Source organism: Camelus dromedarius, chromosome 22 (assembly GCF_036321535.1).
Source record: "Camelus dromedarius isolate mCamDro1 chromosome 22, mCamDro1.pat, whole genome shotgun sequence".
NCBI classification, from domain to species: Eukaryota; Metazoa; Chordata; class Mammalia; order Artiodactyla; family Camelidae; genus Camelus; species Camelus dromedarius.
Genome location: NC_087457.1, coordinates 12,320,148 through 12,340,782, shown reverse-complemented (window position 1 = coordinate 12,340,782; position 20,635 = coordinate 12,320,148). Strand labels below are relative to the sequence as shown.

The 20,635-nt window shown below is 39.4% G+C and overlaps 1 protein-coding gene across 1 annotated transcript; it reads right to left on the bottom strand.

The window, feature by feature from the left end:
* Nucleotides 1–257: 257 nt before the first annotated feature.
* Nucleotides 258–20,611, bottom strand: TM2D2 (TM2 domain containing 2). Its single transcript, XM_010999116.3, has 4 exons — nucleotides 20,290–20,611; nucleotides 9,724–9,811; nucleotides 7,886–8,001; nucleotides 258–6,902 (listed from the first exon to the last, which is right to left on the bottom strand). The coding sequence occupies exons 1-4, from the start codon at nucleotides 20,514–20,516 to the stop codon at nucleotides 6,689–6,691; spliced, it is 645 nt and encodes a 214-aa protein (XP_010997418.1). The 5' UTR covers nucleotides 20,517–20,611; the 3' UTR covers nucleotides 258–6,688.
* Nucleotides 20,612–20,635: the final 24 nt, after the last annotated feature.

Below are 20,635 nucleotides of genomic sequence, written 5' to 3'. Positions count from 1 at the left end.
CATGGGGGATAGTTTCATGGCTCTAAAAATCCTCTCAGCCCTGCCTGTTCATTCTTCCTCTCCTGCCCCGGGCAACCGCTGATCTATTCACTGTCTCCATAGTTTTGCCTTTTCCAGAATGTCGTATGGTTGGAATCATACACTATGCAGCCTTTTCAGATTGGTTCCTTTCACTTTGTAATATGCATTTAAGTTTCCTCTGTGTTTTTATAACCTGATAAGTTTTCTGGCTTGATACTCTTTTTTTATATTTATGATTTTCTTTTCTTCTTTTTTTTTTTTTTTGTGGTATGGTTCCTGTATAGTAAACTACACATATTTCAAATGTATAGTTTGATGAATTTTGATAGATGTATATGCCCCAGTGAAACCCCTACCACGATCAAGATAGCTAACATTTCCATCACTCCCCAAGAGGAGCAATTTTCAAATTCCCAGTTTATCCCTTCCCACCCCTTTTACCCACTGGTAACCATAAGTTTGTTTTCTATGTCTGTGACTCTGGTTCTGTTTTGTAGATGAGTTCATTTGTGTCCTTTTAATTTTTTTTTAAGATTCCACATACAAGTGATATGGCATTTTTCTTTCTGGCTTGCTTCACTCAGAATGATGATCTCCAGGTCCACCCATGTTGCTGCAAATGGCATTATTTTATTCTTTTTTTATGGTTGAGTAGTACTCCATTGTATATATGAACCACAACTTCTTTATCTGGTCATCTGTCAATGAACATTTAGGTTGCTTCCATGTCTTAGCTATTGTAAGTAGTGCTGCTATGAATACGAACAGGGGGGTGCATGTGTCTTTTTGAATTACATTTTTCTCCAGATATATGCCTAACAAACAGTGGGATTGCTGGATCATATGGTAAGTCTATTTTTCAGTTTTTTAAGAAACCTCCATAGTGGCTGCACCAATTTACATTCTTACCAACAGTGTAGGAGGGGTTCCATTCCTCCACACCCTCTCCAGCATTTATCATTTGAAGACTTTTTAATGATGGCCATTCTGACTGGTGTGAGGTGGTATCTCATTGTAGTTTTGATTTGCATTTCATTAACAATTAGTGATGTTGAGCATCTTTTCATGTGCTTGTTGGCCATCTGTATGACTTCTTTGGAGATGTCTACTTAAGTCTTCTGCCCTTTTTTTGATTGGGTTGCCTGTTTTTTTTGTTTGTTTTTTGATACTAAGGTGTATGAGCTGTTTGTGTATTTTGGAAACTAGCCCTTTGCCAGTTGCTCATTTGCAAACATTTTCTCGCATTCTGAAGGTTGTCTTTTTGCTTTGTTGATGGTATTCTTAGCTGTGCAAAGGCTTGTAAGTTTAATTAGATCTGATTTGTTTATTTTTGCTTTTATGTCCATTACTCCAGGAGCTGGTTCAAAAAATAGATTGCTGTGATTTATGTCAGAGTGTGTTCTGCCTATGTTTTCCTCTAGTAGTTTGCAGTATCTGGTCTTACATTTAAGACTTTAATCCATTTTGAGTTTATTTTTGTATGTGGTTTTGGAGAATGTTCCAGTTTCAGTTTTTACAGGTAACTGTTGAATTTCCCCAGTTATCATTTTATTGAAGAGACTGTCTTTGCTCTACTGTATATTCTTGCCTCCTTTGTCGTAGATTAATTTGACCATAAGAGTGTGGGTTTATTTTTGGACTTTCTATCCCATTCCACATTGTCTATTTCTTCCTGGTTCAGTCTTGGCAAATTGTACCTAAGAAGTTTTCTGTTTCTTCTACGTTGTCCTTTTTGCTGGCGTATAGTTGCTCAGAGTAGCCTCTTATGATCATTGTATTTCTGTGGTGTTGGTTATAACCTGTCCTTTTTCATTTCTGATTAATTTGGACCCTCTCCCTTTCTTTCTTGATGAGTCTGACTAAAGATTCATCAAATTTCTTTTCAAAGAACCAGCTTTTAGTTTCACTGATCTTTCCTATTTTTTTTTTTTAAGGTCTATCTCATTTATTTCTACTCTGATCTTTTATTTTTTTGAAGGGGGAGGTAATTAGGTTCATTTGTTTATTAATTTTTTAAGAGGAGGTACTGGGGATTGAACCCAGGAACTCCTGCATGCTAAGCATGCGCTCTACCACTTGAGCTATATCCTCCCCCTTCTGCTCGAATCTTTAAGATATCTTTTCTTCTACTGACCTTGGGTTTTGTTTGTTCTTTCTCTAGCTGCTCTAGGTGTAGGGTTAGGTTGTTTACTTGAGATTTTTCTTGATTCCTGAGGTAGGCTTGTATTACTATAAACTTCCCTCTTACAACTGCTTTTGCTGCATCCCAGAGGTTTTGGATCATTGTTGTTTTCATTGTCATTTTCTCAAAGTATTTTTTGATTTCCTCAGTGACCCATTGTTTGTTTAGTAGTATATTGTTGAACTTCCATGTGTTTGCAGTTTTCTTTCTTGTAGTTGTATTCTAATCTTATAGCATTGTGGTTGGAAAAGATGCTTGGTATGATTTCAATTTTTAAAAATTTACTGAGGCTTGCTTTGTGGGCCAGCATGTGGTCAATTTCTTATTGATTTTCTGTCTGGATTATCTGTCCATTGATTTAAGTAGGGTGTTAACGTACCCAGCTATCATTGTGTTATTGTTAATTTCTCCTTTTATGTCTATTAATAATTCCCTTATGTATTGAGGTGCTCCTATGTTGAGTGCATATATATTTACAATTGTTACATCCTCTTGGATTGATCCCTTGAGCATTATGTAGTATCCTAGTCTTGTGTAACAGTCTTTACCTTAAAATCTATTTTGTCTGATACACATATTGGTACCCCAGCCTTCTTTTGGTTTCCGTTTGCATGGAGTATCTTTTTCTATCCCCTTACTTTCAGCCTGCATGTGTCTCTAGCTCTGAATTGGGCCTTTTATACAGACAGCATATATATGGGTCTTGTTTTTATATCCAGCCAGCCAGCCAATGTCTTTTGGTTGGAGTGTTTAATCCATTTACATTTGAGGTAATGATCGATATGTATGTTCTTATTGCCATTTTGTTAACTGTTTTGGGTTTGTTTTGTAGGTCTTACTTTCCTCTTCTTTTGGTTCTCTTTTCTGTGGTTTGATGACTAGAGAAGTTCCTTTAACTTTTGTTGTAAAGCTGATTTAGCGGTGCTGAATTCTTTTAGATTTTGTTTATCTGTGAAGCTTTTGATTTCTCGATCAAATATGAAGGACAGCCTTGCTGGACAGAGTGTTCTTGGTTGTAAGTTTTCCCCTTTCACCACTTTAAATATATCAGGCCACTCCTTTATGGCCTGTAGAGTTTCTGCTGGAAAATCAGATAACCTTATTGGACTTCTCTTGTATGTTACTTGTTGCTTTTCTCTTGCTGACTTTAATATTTTCTCCTTATCTTTAATTTTTGACAACTTGATTACTGTGTGCCTTGGTGTGTTCCTCTTTGGGTTGATCCTGTGTGGAACTCTCTGCGCTTCCCTGACTTGGGTGACAGTTTCCTTTCCCAAGTTAGGGAAGTTTTCAGTTATTACCACTTCAAAAATTTTCTCATGTCCTCTCTCTCTCTCTCGTCTCTTTCTGGGACCCCTATAATGTGAATATTAGTGCACTACATGTTGTCCCAGAGCTCTCTTAAACTATCCTCAATTCTTTTCATTCTTTTTTGTTTTGTAGTGATTTCCACTAACCTGTCTTCTAGCTCACTGATCCATTCTTCTGCCTCATTTAGTCTATTCTTGGTTCCTTCTAATGTGTTATTCATTTCAGTAACTTTATTCATCAACTCTGGGTATTTTTTATATTTTCCAACTCTTTGCTAAAATCTTCACTCTGTGCATCTATACACCGTTTAAGTTCTCTGAACATCTTCACCATCATTAATTTAAATTCTTTCTCAGATAAATTGGCTATCTCTTCATCACTTAATTCTTCTTCTGGGGTTTTATCTTGCACCTTGGTCTGGAACATATTCCTCTGCCACCTCATATTGTCTTTCTATTTGTAATTTTAGGTAGGTTAGTTATATTTCTTGGCCTTGGAGAAGTGGCCTCTGTGGGAGACGTCCTATGCATCCCAGCAGTACACTCGTCTCTTGTACCTCAAGGGCCAGGGTTCAGCCAGTCCCAGGGTAGATTCTGGCCTGTGTTTGTGGATTCCTTCCACAGGCTTTTGGGTTGTTGTTTTCTTATTTCTGGTACCTGCCACCTGGTGGATGAGGCTGGACTAGAGGCTTATGCAGGTTGCCTGGCAGGAGCAGTGGGAGTGCCTGCCCACTGCTGGGTGAAGCTTGGTCCTGGTCCTCTGGTGGGTAGAGCCATGTCCCAAGGTGTGTCTAGAGCTGTTTGTGGCTCAGGAAGTTTGCTGATGGTTGGGGCTGCATTCTCACCCCATATATCGTTTGGCCTGAGGCTTCCCAGCACTTAAGTCTAGAGTCTGTTGAGTGGGACTAGGTGTTGATGCCAATGATCCAGTCAAGATGTCAGCCTCCAGGAAAGCTTGTGTAGATGAACAGTCCAGGAATGTCTGCCACCAGCTTTTATGACCCGTAGGTGAGCCGCAGCCATCCCCTACCTCCCCAGAAGACCTTCCAAATCCAACAGGCAATTCTGGCCCACGTTTCTATGAAATCACTGCCTCTGTCCTTGGACCTGGCGCACGTAAGATTACGTGTACACTTCCCAAGAGAATGAAGTCTGTTTACCCCAGTCCTGTGGGGCTCCTGGTGTTAAGCCCCACTGGCCTTCAAAACCAGATGTCCTGGGGTCTCCTCCTCTCAATGCTGGAACCCCAGGCTGGGGACTTATATGGTGCTCAGGACTCTCATTCCTGTGGGAGGGCCTCTGCAACTTAATTATTCTTCAGCTTGTGGGTCACCCACCCAGGAAGTATGGTTTCCAATTATATCACGCCCCTCCTACCGTTCTGCTGTGGTTCCCTCCTTATATTTCCATTTGAAGAAGATCTTTAATAGGTTTCAGTCTTTTTTCTCGATGTTTGCTTAGCAGTCAGTTGTGGTTTTGTTGTTGAGGAGACTATTTATGATTTTTTTAAATGGAAGTAACTGTACTGGGGATTGAACTCAGGACCTTGTGCATGCTAAGCCACTACTCTACTACTGAACTCTCTGTTTTTTTTTTTAAGGGGAATCCTTGAACTCCCTTAAATCCTATGCAAAATTTTATGTATCTGCATTTCTGGGGGGAAAGGGTCGTTTCTTCATGGCCTATGGGAATTTAAGTAATTCTGCCTTAGAGATTTTGAGTAAGAATCTTAATTATTACTGTTATAAACAAGGTTAAGGTCAATGTGGTCCAGAACTTTCAAGGTAGAACAGAATAAGTTGTTTTAATTTCTACATGATAGCCATCACTTAATAGCAGTGATCATATTAATCAGGGCTAATAAAGCTGAAACTTTTAGGAATACTGCTTCATAATGATAGAGCATTTCCAAAGTTAGTTTAACTGTGATTCCTGGTTTTTATGTCAATTATTAGGAGACTAAACTTTGAACAGGTCTACATTGATTGTTGCTGGAAATTGTAAGTTACTGAAGTAGCAGGCTGTTAGTTTGACTTACATACAAATTTGTCCTTTTGCTATGTACTTTAACAGTTCTTTTCAACTCAGATTGCAAGGGATGGGAACTAAGTTTTTAAAATCATTTATAATTCAGAACATTTTTGTATACTCAGTGATTTGGGAATGCAAAAGCTTGGTTCTCTCTTTACCTCTGGCTGATGGCTGTAGCCCACAGGGAGAGTTTGGTACCATGCTTATTTTGACAGAATGCGTTCAATTTCTCTTTGCCCATATAAATCACATCCTAACTCTAGCCAGCACTCATAAATAATATCCCTTAAGTAAGAGTCTGTTTTTCTTTCCAAGGTCATGAGGTTCCTCACCTTATCTTACCTAACCATAAAGAATATTTTTACAGTTACCTGTATGAAATCTTTTTTACCAGCTCTCTAAACTGGTAAATACGAATTTTTAGATAGGAAAATTCTGCCAAGAGGACAGCTTAACCTAGACATGTCTGATACTGTTGGCTTTCAAAGCCTAACTGGAATGAAGAAATTATTGTATCATATGTGTTGTCTCTTGGGCATAATGATGATGCAACAATAGGGTTTAATTAATAGGCTCACTCCAAACGCCTAGCTTTTAGCAAAACGTGTATGATTTTGAGTTTCACTGTACCTCCTGAGAATACCCAGCATTCCAGGTTGGTAACGTTGAATCTCAATGTGTATGAAAATCCATCACCATTTCTACTTCTGCTGAAGATTTTCGCTGGTTCTTCTCTGCGTGAAGGCTCAGGATCACAAAAGGCACAAGGCGAAAAATATTCACTTTGTTCATCCCGTTGGGTCCACTTGCTCCAAAAGACTGACAACACAGCAATGCACAGAAGTAAAGAATGTGGAAACCCTGCTGCGGTTTATAAGTTAATTACCATCCTTTATATTTTGTACATGAGGAAAGGTACACAGATGATACTGGCAATACTGTTTGCGTGTCATTTCTAGTCTGTAAGGGGAAATTCTGCGCTGAAAATCCATAGTCCAAGGAAACCTTCCTAACCAAATCCATTCCCTCCAAGGAGGGAAAGCAGTGGTCGAGTCTGATATCAAGGAAGAGTCTGACGTCCAGGAGGAGCCTGCAGAGATGAATTCAGAAGACTTGCCCCTCTGAGCCAGGACAGCGGCTCTTTTCAGTAAATAGTGCACCAATTGCTGCCGTCACTGGGCATCAGCCCTCCAGCGATGAGCAAAATGAGGTCAACAAACCACCAAATCCCAAGTCCTCCAAGTGTCAAGAGCTTCCCTACGGCTGTGCCAGTGTGTCCCAGACAGAAACGATCCACTCCGAAACAGCCCAGGAAGAAAGAGTAGAGTAAAGTGGTTATGAAGTAGTGTCCGGTGTACCTGGACAAAAGGAATTAAGAGGAAGGTGTTTACCACGCGGAGATGAACACACTTCATGACTAGTGAATTTCATGTTAAGTGAAAAGGTGGGGACGCAGTACCTTTGTGACCTCTTACTCCTGTAAAAAAGGGAAATCTCTAGTTAGCTGAGTCTCAAAAGAGTACTTGCTAAGGTATGAGGACCTGTAAGATCCCAGACAGGGCTGGACTGGGGAAGAAACCATCAAGCACATTTGCACAACTGGCATTCTGGTAGGAGTGGAGTTGGGCCCCCCCTCCCGCCCTCACTCAGGCTCCTTTCCCAAGGCCATGGTGCTGAATGTAGTTCTCTAACGAAGTGTTACGGTTCCTGAAATGAACACTGACCTCCTCATTCCTTTCCTGCTGTTTTGTGGCACCTAAAAACGGGGACTTCTTTGTAGGGACTTCCATCTTACGTCCTGTGACGACATTCCATTGCGGTTGTCCTAACACCATCACTCGGCACAGTCATAGACTCTCTAGCAAATGGTGTAAGTAAATTCTGGGCCTTAAAGCAGAGTTTACAGGAATAACCCTAATTCTTTTAACTTTCATCAGTGTTATCCTAAATGCTGATTTTTCAGGGAGAGAGGCCCACAGTTTTCATAATAAAACCTTTATTTCTGAAATTCTAAGGCTGTTTTCATACGATTTATGCCTGTCATAGGAACCTTGGAACTATATCATCTGGTCCAACCCCCTCATTTTGAGGATGAAGAGACAGAGACTTGGGGGTGCCCAAAGGTCCTGAAAGAGACATTTAGAAATTTCAGCCTTTGGTCTCAAGTCCAGTGTCCTCCCTATTATAACCACATTACCCAGGTCGGTGGATTATGCATAGAATTAATCATGTTGCCCCATTAACACTTAAGGTAAAAAAAGAGAGTCACATTGAGAGACGACAAAGAAAACAGCTCCACCTCCATCCAAGTATTAACTGCCTCATTCAAAGTAACACTTACTTTATACAAGGTTTATTCTCTCGTAGGAAGGTTCTAGGGCTGGCACACTCAATCCCATCTAGGGCCCGGCACTGGACCGAAGTGTGTTCCACGTCGCTGTAGGCCTGACCACCAAACTGTGGAATAACAACCAAAACAAAACCACCAACTGACCAAACTCACCAGAGCAAGTCACACGACACATTAGCTTTCCGTGAATTAATAAAAGCTGACTCAGGACAACCATCACGCTAACGGAGGTCGGGTAAAGCTGTGCTAAATAGCAAGGAATTTTGTGACATCCTTTAAGGGATTTGAAATTAATCCATCCTAAATGTACATGGTTTTCAAATAAACTTTTTTCCCCCTTTATGACTGCCTTCTTTAATAATACAGCAAAAAAGTTTGTTATAATCACTTTCATTAAATGCCATTTAGTATAGACAGACACAATGCTTTAATTATCATATATTTGCAGGAAAAAAGAACACATTTCTGAGTATTTGGAAATGGGTATTTAAAAAGTCAATGTGTATTTGAGGTCTGTTTTATACACATATTATAGGTGAACATAATTAGGAAAGAACTCAGAATATTAGCTCAGAACTTGACTTGGGTCATAAAAGTGTCATCAGATATCTGTAGTACCGCTAAAGAGTAAGTTTAAATTCCAGCAAAAAATTTCAGAACAGGACCTCTGACCCTTTGTGTAACTGAATTTGAACAGAGAAAGCACAGCTGTATATTCTCTATTGACACCTTATGAAGTGCTTCACCACTGATTTTTCTGGAACATTCCTCAAAGGGAAGGGAGTGGGAAATGAGGACACTTGCTTCTCATATCTCCCCCGGGGCTCCGGGGCCTGAATACTGAGGGTCCTCTAAGAATTCAGGGGGATGTGATGGTTTGAGTGTCTTCTCGGGATCAACCCAGGTTTTCATTAAAATGGGCCAAAGCATATCTGTACAATGATCTCTGTACAGTGCTCACTCAAACTTTTATCAGTAATTATCAATACAGCAAGATTTCATTGGATTAAAAATACTTCCTTATACATGATTGCAGTAGCAGTTGCCTTTTTGGCCTTATCATTTTTAGGTTTATTCCTCTGGGTCTGATATAGTACAAGGAATACCTTCCTGTATTTCTCTTATACCTGACTGCGTCTTGACTGGCATCACACAGCGTAACAGAACATAACGGTGAATCAACAGTGGGGACGAAGAACATGAACTTCACTAGTTCTCGGGAGACTGACTAGGAAGCATGCACCCAGCTTTAGGGATGTTATTTATGGAACTGCATGGCTTTTTTCTATTCCAAGATGCCACTGTTATCAAAGGCTTCTCCTGGAATGTTATAACCTCCTACAAAGACATGTACTCACAGACTCTATTTCTTAAGGACATGGTGGGAAATTGCTTGTCTGGTGAAAAGAGGTTATTGGCAACAGGAATTCTGTCCCAGACGCGTGGGTAATGAAGATATTGCTCAATCCATCATCACTTTTGAAAGTCCACAGACCTTTCTTTTCCTCTTTCAGGAAAGTACAGGCCTTGAAGGATAGTCAGGGGTGATATTTTAGCTCCGAATCTGTCAGTCTCAATGGCCAAAGGAACCAAAGACAGGTGGGTCTTTGCACCTGGGTAACTTAGGCACAGAGACTGTTTCTTCCAGAGACAACTACATGTCTTGTTCAGCCACTGACCCAGGCTATGCTGGAAATTTCCAGTAACAGTCATTCCAGTGAATTTTACAAAATGGTGACTTCATATCCTTTATACTTTTCTGTAACAGCATTTAGCCAGCACTATTCCTCTGTGGAAGAGTCTGCTTATAAAACAAAACAAAAACCCACCTTGAGACAACCATAACCAAGTTCCTGGGATGCCGTTGCATTTCCAACATGATCCACTGGGTCTTCACATTCTATAAATTCATCAGGTCTGTAAATCAGCAGTAAGATCAGGATCACCGTCATCATTAAGGACTTTGCAAATGGCTGTTTCAATGTACATAATCAAAACAGGCAAGAGACATTTCTTTGTTTTCTGCGGTTTAACTTCATTCTGACTCTTCTCCAAGATGTGATGGTGTCAATTAGGCTGACACACAGCAGGTCAGCCATCCAAAGGAAGCTTCTGTTGGGGTGGGGTGGGTATTTTTGGTCCTATTTCTTTTTTATTAATTAATTTCTAAAAATTGAAGTATAGTTGATTTGCAATGTTGTGTTAGTTTCTGGTGTACAGCATAGTGATTCAGACATACATAGACTTAGATACACTTTCTAGGTTATTACAAGATATTGAATATAGTTCTCCATGCTATACAGTAGGACCTTGTTGTTTACCTGGTCCTATTTCTACAAGGATTCTACTTCTGCCATGGCTTCCTCTCATCCCTAGGTAAACAGCCACAAGGCTATGGAGGCAAAATTGAAACCAAGGATTCCAGTTCTTTTTGCATTTCCCAAGTGCTTTTGCTTATCTGACATAAAACAGATGTTAAAAATTTTGGGGGGAGGGTATAGCTCAAGGCCCACAAGCTGAAGAAAAATCAAGTCCCAGAGGCCCTCCTACAGGAATGAGAGTTCTGAGCCCCACATAAGTCCCCAGCCCAGGATTCATTCCGGTACTGGGAGGAGGAGACCCCAGGACATCTGGTTTTGAAGGTGAGTAGGGCTTAACCCCTGGAGCCCCACGGGACAGGGGGAAACAGAAACTTTATGCTCTGGGGAAGCGCACACAGAATCTCGCAGGTGCCAGGTCCAGGGGCAGAGGCAGCGATTTCATAGGAACCTAGGCCAGACCTGCCTGCGGGTTTTGGAAGGGCTTTTAGGGAGGTAGGGGATGGCTGGGGTTCGCTCAGGGGACATAAAAGCTGGTGGCGGACATTCTGGGACTGTTCATTTACATGAGCTTCCCTGGAGGCTGACATCTTGACTGGATCACTGGCACCAACCCCTAGACCCACTCAACAGCCTCTAGGCTTAAGTGCTGGGAAGCCTCAGGCCAAACAACATATGGGGTGAGAATGCAGCCTCGACCATCAGCAAACTTCCTGAGCCACAAACACCTCTAGACATGCCCTGAGACATGGCTCTACCCACCAGAGGACCAGGACCAAGCTTCACCCAGCAGTGGGCAGGCACTCCCACTGCTCCTGCCAGGAAACCTGCATAAGCCTCTAGTCCAGCCTCATCCACCAGGTGGCAGATAACAGAAATAAGAAAACAACAATCCCAAAACAACAGGCCGGACTACCCGGGGACTGGCTGGACCCTGGCCCTTGAGTGACAAGAGAGGAGTGTACTGCTGGGATGCATAAGATGTCTCCCACAGAGAGAAGAGGGACATTTCTCCAAGGTCAAGAAATTTAACTGACCTACCTAAAAATCAAATAGAAAGATAGATGATACGAGGCAGCAGAGGAATATCTTCTAGGCCAAGGTACAAGATAAAACCCCAAAAGAAAAAATAAGTGATGAGGGAACAAGCAATCTATCCGAGAAAGAGTTTAGATGAATGATAGAGAAGATGTCTAGAGAACTCAAGAGGAATAGAGATGCACACAGTGAAAGTTTTAGCAAAGAGTTGAAAAAAGTAAAGAACATCTAAACAGAGTTGAAGAATAAAATCACTGAAATGAATTAACACACTAGAAGGAACCAAGAATAGACTAAATGAGGCAGAAGGATGGAACAATGAGCTAGAAGACAGACTAGTGGAAATCACTACTACAGAATGGAAAAAAAGAAAAAATAATGAAAAGAAATGAGGATAGTTTAAGAGAACTCTGGACAACATGAAGTGCACTCATATTCATATTATAGGGGTCCCAGAAAGAGGAGAGAGAGAGGTGAGAAAATTTTTTAAGTGGTAATAACTGAAAACTTCCCTAACTTGGGAAAGGAAACTGTCACCCAAGTCCAGGAAGTGCAGAGAGTTCCACACAGGATCAACCCAAAAAGGAACACACCAGGGCACATAGTAATCAAATTGTCAAAATTAAGGATAAGGAAAAAATATTAAAATCTGCAAGAGAAAAGCAACAAGTAACATATGAGGGAAGGAAGTCCAATAAAGTTATTAGTTGATTTTCCAGCAGAAACTCTACAGGCCAGAAGGGAGAGACACCACAGAAATGTAAGAGATCATAATAAGTTACTATGAGCAACTATATGCCAACAAAAAGGACAATGTAGAAATGGACATGTCCTTTGAAAGGTACAATCTACCAAGACGGGACCAGGAAGAAACAGACAGTATGAACAGACCAATTACCAGTACTGAAATTGAATCAGTAATTAAACTCCCAACAAACAAAAGTTCAGGACCAGATGGCTTCACAGGGGAATTCTATGAAACATTTACAGAAAAGTTAATACCTATCCTTCTGAAAGTATTCCAAGAGGAATTCCAGAGGCAGGAAGACTTCGAAAACCATTCTATGAGGCCATCATCACCCTGATTTCAAAACTAGACAAAGATACCACAAAAAAAGAAAATTACAGGCTAATATCACTTATGAAGATAGATGCAAAAATCCTCAACAAAATACTAGCAAATTGACTCCTATAATGCATTAAAAGGATCATACACCACGATCAAGTGGGATTTATCCCAGGGATGCAAGGATTTTTCAAAATCTGCAAGTCAATCAATGTGATACACCACATTAAGAAACTGAAGAATAAAACCCACAAAATCATCTCAATAGATACAGAAAAATATTTTGATAAAATTCAATATCCATTTACAATGAAAACTCTCCAGAAGTGGTCATTCACTAAATATACCTCAAGATAATAAAGGATGTCTATGGCAAACCCACAGTTAACATCATACTTAATGGGGAAAAGCTGGAAGCATTTCCTCTAAGATCAGGAACAAGACAAGGACGCCCACTCTTGCCACTTTTATTCGACTTAGTTTTGGAAGTTTGAGCCATAGCTATCAGAGGATAAAAAGAAATAAAGGAATCTAAATTGGAAATGAAGAAATAAAACTGTCACTGTTTGCAGATGACATGATACCATACATAGAAAACCCGAAAGAAGTGACCAGAAAACTACTACAACTCATCAGTGAATCTGGTAAAGTTGCAGGATACAAAATTAATACACAGAAATCAGTTACATTTCCATACACTAACAACAAAATAGCAGAAAAAGAAATTAAGGAAACAATACCATTCACCATTGTACCAAAATGAATAAAATACCTAGGAACAAACCTATCCAAGGAGGCAAAAGACTTGTACTCCAAAAACTATAAGACACTGATGAAACAAACTGAAGACGACATAAACAAATGGAAAGATATACCATGTTCTTGGATTCGAAGACTCAATATTGTTAAAATGGCTATAGTACCCCAGGAAATAAAGAGACTTAGTGCAATCCCTACCAAATGCCCAGGGACATTTTTCACAGAGCTGGAACAAAAAATGTTAAAATTTGTATGGAAACACAAAAGACACTGAATAGCAAAAACAATCTTGAAAAAGAAGTATGGAGCTGGGAGAAACACCCTCCCTGACTTCAGAGTATACTAGAAAGATACAGTAACGAAAACAGTATGGTACTGGCACAAAAACGGACACACAGATCAATGGAACAGGATAGAAAATCCAGAAATAAGCCCATGTACTTATGGTCAATTAATCTACAACAAAGGAGGCAAGAATATACAATGGAGAAATGACAGTCTCTTCAGTAGATGGTGTGGGGAAAACTAGACAGTTGTCTAGAAAAGACTGAAATCAGAACATTCTTTAACACCATATACCAAAAACCTCAAAATGGATTATAGACTTAAATGTAAGACCAGATACTATAAAACTCCTAGAGTAAATCATAGGCAGGACACTCTTGCACATAAATCACAGCAATATAGTTTTTGAAGCAACTCCTAGAGTAATGGAGATAAAAGCAAAAATAAACAAGTGGGATCTAACTAAACTTAAAAGCTTTTGCACAGTTAAGGACACTATCAACAAAATGAAAAGACAACCTACAGAACGTGAGAAAATGTTTGTAAATGATGCAACCAACAAGGGACTAATTTCCAAAATATACAAACAGCTCATACACCTTAATATGAAAAAAAAAGAAGCAACCCAATCAAGAAATGGGCAGAAGACCTAAATAGGCATATCTCCAAAGAAGACATACAGGTGGCCAACAAGTACATGAAAAGATGCTCAACATCACTAATTGTTGGAGAAATGCAAATCAAACCTACAATGAGATACCACCTCAAACCAGTCAGAATGCCTTCATTAAAAAGGCCACAAACGATAAATGTTGGAGGGGGTGTGGAGAAAAAGGAATTCCCCTACACTGTTGGTGAGAAAGTAACTTGGTGCAGCCACTATGTAGGACAATATGGACACTTCTCAAAAGACTAAAAATAGACTTACTATATGATCCAGCAATCCCACTCCTGGGCATTTATCTGGAGAAAAATATAATTCAAAAAGACACATGCACCCCAGTTTTCATTGCAGCACTATTTACAATATCCAAGACATGGAAACAACCCAAACGTCTATCAACAGATGACTGGATATAGATGTGGTGTATATATATACAATGGAATACTACTCAGCCATAAAAAATAAAATAATGCCATTTGCAGAACATAGGTGGACCTGGAGATCATCATTCTATGGGAAGGAAGCCAGGAAGAGAAAGAAAAATGCCATATGATATTGCTTATATGTGGAATCTTAAAAAAAGGGACACAAATGAAATTATCTACAAAACAGAAGCAGACTTACAAACAGAGAACAAACTTATGGTTACTAGCGGTTAAAGGGGGAGGGAAGGGATAAATTGGGAATTCCAAAATTGCACCTCTTGGGGAGTGATGGAAATGTTAGCCTTCTTGATTGCAGTAGAGGTTTCACTGGTGTATACATCTATCAAAATTCATCAAAGTGTATATCTGAAATATGTGTAGTTTACTGTACAGGAACTATACCACAATAAAGGTGAAGTTAAGAAAAAAAGATATGAAAAGGTATTTGAAAAAAATCGTAACTGAAAAATTCCCAAATCTAAAGAAGGAATCAGATATCCAAGGACAGGAAGCATAGATGGTACCAAACAAGAAGAACCAAATAGACCCACACCAAGACATGTTATAATTAAGATGGCCAAAGTTAAAGATAAATCGTTCTAAAGGCACCAAGAGAAAAACAAAGAGTTAGTTACAAGGGAATGCCCATAAGGCTTTCAGCTGATTTCTCAACACAAACATTGCAGGCCACAAAGGTGTGGCAAGATATAGTCAAAGTCCTGAATGAGAAAAAGCTGTAACCTAGGATACTCAATCCAACAAGACTATCCTTTAGAATAGAAGGAGAGAGAAAGACTTCCACAGATAAGCGAAAACTAAAAGAATTCAGCAATACTAAACCTACCCTAAACAAAATACTGGAAGGTCTACTTTAAATAGAAAAGAAGCAGGAAACTATAGAAAGGAGAAAACCATAATTGGAAATGTGATAACTACAATGAATTGCAAATGAATAAACATGAAGATGTAAAAGAGGACATCAAAACCATTAAAGATGCGAGAGGGGAGCAAGAAAATATATACTTTTTTCTTTCCTTTTAGGATGTGTTTGAGCTTACATGACTATTGGTTTAAAGCAAACAGATATAGTAATGGGTTAGCATACTTTAAAAACATGGTAACCACAAACCAAAAGCACAGAGTCACAAAACCCAAAAAGAAACCAAGATAATACAAAAAAATTTTATCAAACCACAGAAAGAAAAAGGGAAAGGAACAAATAAGAAATACCAAATCAACTGGAAAACTAAGTTCAAAATGGCAATAAACACACCTTTACCAATAATTACCATAAATGTCAACGGACTAAATGCTCCAGTCAAAAGACAGAGTTCCAGATTGGATAATAAAACAAGAATCTACAATATGCTGTATACAAGAGACTCACTTTAGGGTGAAGGACACACATAGATGGAAACGAGAGAATGAATGGAAACCACAAGAAAGCAAATACTGATTTCAGACACAATAGAGTTTAAACAAAGTCCATAAAGATAAAGAAGGAAACTACATAACGATTAACGGAGCAATAAAAGATGAGGATACTACACTCCTTAACATACATGCACCCAATATAGGAGCACCTAAATACATAAAGCAAATACTAACAGATATAGAAGGAGAAATTGATGGGAACACAATCATAGTAGGAAACTTGAATCCCTCATTAACATCATGGGATAGATTTCCCAGACAGAAAATCAATAAGGCAATGGAGAAACTAAATGACACAATCAAACAGCTGAACTTGGTTGATATTTTTAGGATACTATATCCCCCCAAAACAGAATATACATTCTTTCCAAGTGTGTATGGAACATTCTCTAGGATAGGTCATGTCCAATCACTCAGGCACAAAAGGAGCCTCAACAAATCTGAGAGGATAGAAATTATTTCAAGCATCTTTTCTGACCACTATGTCATGAAACTAGAAATCAACCACAGAAAAACAAAGGAGAAGAAAAACAGCAGCATGGCGATTATACAATATGCCCCCCCAAAACCAATGGATCAGTGATGAAATCAAAGAATAAATTAAAAAATACTTTGAGACAAATGACAGTGAAAACACAACCACACAAAATGCACGGGATGCACCAAAAACAGTCCTAAGAAGGAAGTTCCTCGTGGTACAGGCCTTTCTCAAAAACAAGAACAATCTCAAATGAGCAACTGAACCCACCACCTAAAAAAGTTAGAAAAAGAAGAACAAAACCTAAAGTCAGCAGAAGGAAAGAAATAATAAAGATCAGGGAGGAAATAAATAAAATAGAGATTTAAAAAAAGAATAGGAAAAAAATCAATCTCACCAAGAGCTGGTTTTTTGAAAGAGTAAACAAAATTGACAAACCTCTGGCCAGGCTCACAACGAAGAAGAGAGAGAACACAAGTAAAAAAAAAATAAGAAAGGAAAATGGAGAAATTACAATCAATACCACAGAAATACAGTAAATCATAAGAGAATACTGTGAACTACATGGCAATAAATCGGACAACTTAGAAGAAATGGACAAGTTTCTAGAAACATTGCATTGTTTCAGCCCAACAAAACTGAATCAAGAAGAAACAGATCATTTGAACAGACCAATCAATACAAATGAAATAGAATCAGCAATAAAAAGCCTCCCTGCAAACAAAAGTCCAAGACCAGAAGGCTTCACTGGGGAATTCTACCAAACATACAAAGAACTCATACCAGTCCTTCTCAAACTCTTCCAAAAGACTGAAGAGGAGGGGATACTCCCAAACCATCACCCTGATACTAAAACCAGACAAAGACACTACCAAAAAAAGGCCAATATCATTGATGAACATAGATACAAAAATCCTTAACAAAATATTAGCAAACAGAATCCAACAGCACATAAAAAAGATTATACACCATGATCAAGTTGGGTTCATCCCAGGGACACAAGGGTGGCTCAACATATGCAAATCAATCAATGTGATACATCATATCAACAAGAGAAAGGACAAAAATCACATGATCATCTCAACAGATGCAGAAAAAGCACTTAACAAAATTCAACACCCATTTATGATAAAAACTCTTACCAAACTGGGTATATCTCAACATAATAAAAGCAATTTATGATAAACCCACAGCTAGCATAGTACTCAATGGTGAAAAAAGTCTTCCCACTAAAACCTGTAACAAGACAAGGCTGCCCACTCGCACCACTTCTATTCAACATAGTGTTGGAAGTCCTAGCCACAGCAATCAGGCAACAGAAAAAGTAAAAGGGATCCAAATTGGAAGAGAAGATGTAAAATTGTCACTATATGCGGATGATACTATATATAGACAACCCTAAGAGTTCCACACAAGAACCACTAGAGCTGACAAAAGAATTCAGCAAGTTAGCAGGATACAAGATTAACATACAGAAATCAGTTGCATTTCTTTACACTAACAATGCAATGTCAGGAAAAGAAAGTAAAGAAACAATCCCTTTTAAAATCATATCCAAAACAATAGAACACTTAGGAATAAATCTGACCAAGGAGGTGTAAGACTTATACATGGAGAATTACAAAACACTGATTAAGGAAATTAAAGATGACTTGAAGAAATGGAAAGATAGCCCATGCTCTTGGGTTGGAAGAATCAGTATTGTTAAAATGGCCATACTGCTGAAGGCAATCTACAGATTTAATTACACAGGACATTTTTCAAGAACTAGAACAAGTAACCCCAAAATTTACATGGAATCACAAAAGACCCAGAATTGCCAAAGCAATACTGAAGAAAAAGAACGAAGCTGGAGGAGAAACCCTCCCAGACTTCAGACAATACTACAGAGCTACAATAATTAAAACAACACAGTACTGGTACAAAAACAGACATATGGATCAATGAAACAGAATAGGAAGCCCAGAAATAAACCCACAGATGTATTCTCAATTAATCTTTGACAAAAGAGGCAAGCATATACAATGGAGAAAAGACAATCTCTCCAGCATTGGTGTTGGGAAAACTGGACAGCCCCATTAAATCAGTGAAGTTAGAACACTCCAGCACATCACACAGAAAAATAAACTCAAAATGGCTTAAAGACTTGAATATAAGAAAGACAATATAAATCTCCTGGAAGAAAACTCAGGCAAAACATTCTCTGACATAAATCTTAGCAATGTTCTCCTAGGGCAGTCTACCCAGGCAATAGATATAAAAGCAAAAATAAACAAATAGGACTTAATTAAACTCACAAGCTTTTGCATAGCAAAGGAAACCATAAGCAAAACAAAATGACAACCTACAGAATGGAAGAAAATATTTGCAAATGATGTGACTGACAAAGGCTTAATTTCCAGAATATATAAACAGCTCATACAACTTAATAATTAAAAAAACCCAACCCAATCCAAAAATGGGCAGAAGACTTAAACAAGTAATTCTCCAGTGAAGACATACAAATGGCTAATAGGCACATGAAAAAATGCTCAATATCACTAATTATCAGAGAAAGGCAAATCAAAACTACAATGAGGTATCATCTCACACCAGTCAGAAAGGCCATCATTAAAAAGTCCACAAACAGTAAATGCTGGAGAGGCTGTGGAGAAAAGAGAACCCTCCTACACTGTTGGTGGGAATGCAGTTTGGTGCAGCCATTTTTGAAAACAGTGTGGAGAATCCTCAAAAAACTAAAAATAGACTTACCCTATGATCCAGCAATCCCACTCCTGAGCATATATCTGGAGGGGGCTCTAATTCGAAAAGACACATGCATCCCAATATTCACAGCAGCACTATATACAATAGCCAAGACATGGAAGCAACCTACATGTCCATCAACAGATGACTGGATAAAGAAGTTGTGGTATATACACAATGGAATACTACTCAGAGATAAAAAACAAAATAATGCCATTTGCAGAAACATGGACCTGTAGGTCATCATTCTAAGTGAATCAAGCCAGAAAGAGAAAGAAAAATACCATCTATCACTCATATGTGGAATATTGAAAAAAGAGAAAAGAGGATACTAAAGGACTCATCTACAAAACTGAAACAGACTCGCAGACAGTAAACAATCTTATGGTTACTGGGGGAAAGGAGGTGGGAAGTGATAAATTTGGGAGTTTGAGATTTTTAAATGTTAACCACTATATATAAAAATAGATAAAACAAATTTTTGCTGTATAGCCCAGGGAACTATATTCAATATCTGTGACAACCTTTAATGAAAAATAATATGAAAACAAATGTATATATATGTGCATGTATATATATATGTGTATATATATACACATACACACATACACACATACACACACACACACACACATATGCATGACTGGGACATGCTGTACGCCAGAAACTGATACACTGTAACTGAGTATACTGCAATAAAAAATTTTTGACTTGGTTTTGCAATGGAAGGAGATACATATACACACACACACACACATACATATACCCGCATGTATATAATATATATACATTTTAAAGGAAGTGCCTTGTAGGGACAAGTAATTAACTCCATTTGTGGCCTCAGTACCAGCACCTGCGTCGGCTTCTCCGGTTAAAGGGAGTAGGACAAAGAAGCCACAATCTCGTACCCTTCTTCCGGTGTCTACATGTCACTTCTCCCTACTTCTCCTCTTTGGGGATCCTGAACGATCTGCTACCAACACACAGGGCTTTTCCCTGCATGGGTGAGAGGACTGAGAAACCTGCCACGCTATTTACCTCCCAGGTGTTGCCTATCAGGTCCTCAGGTGAAGAGCGTTTAGGGAAAAAAAGGCAGCCTCCCTCCCCTCCTCTCCCCGCACAACACCCTTGCATCCCAGGCCCCATCTCCATCTCCACCCGCCTCGACGACTGGGCAGCTTACAGGTAAGAGCAAAGGATGACTGGAGAGTGGGGGTCGCCATATTCCCAGCTCGCCGCGCCGGGGGAGCCCTCCGGGTGGGCGACGCCAGCCGATGTGAGCTCGGGCTCAGCGGTGGTGTTGTGCGAATGGCTCCGAGAGACACAGTGCAGCAGAAGTAGGTTCCCCAGCAGCAAAGCCGCCTGGCCGCACAGAAGTAAATAACTCACCGGGCAACCCCCCAGCACCATCTTCCCAGGCCCAGGGGCGGAGACCCAGCTTTAATCGCAAACCCGGGCCGGCACAGCTGACCCCAAGCTCTGTTCCGTCAGGCCTTTCCGCGTAGCCCCCCCTCTCCTCGCCGCCAAAC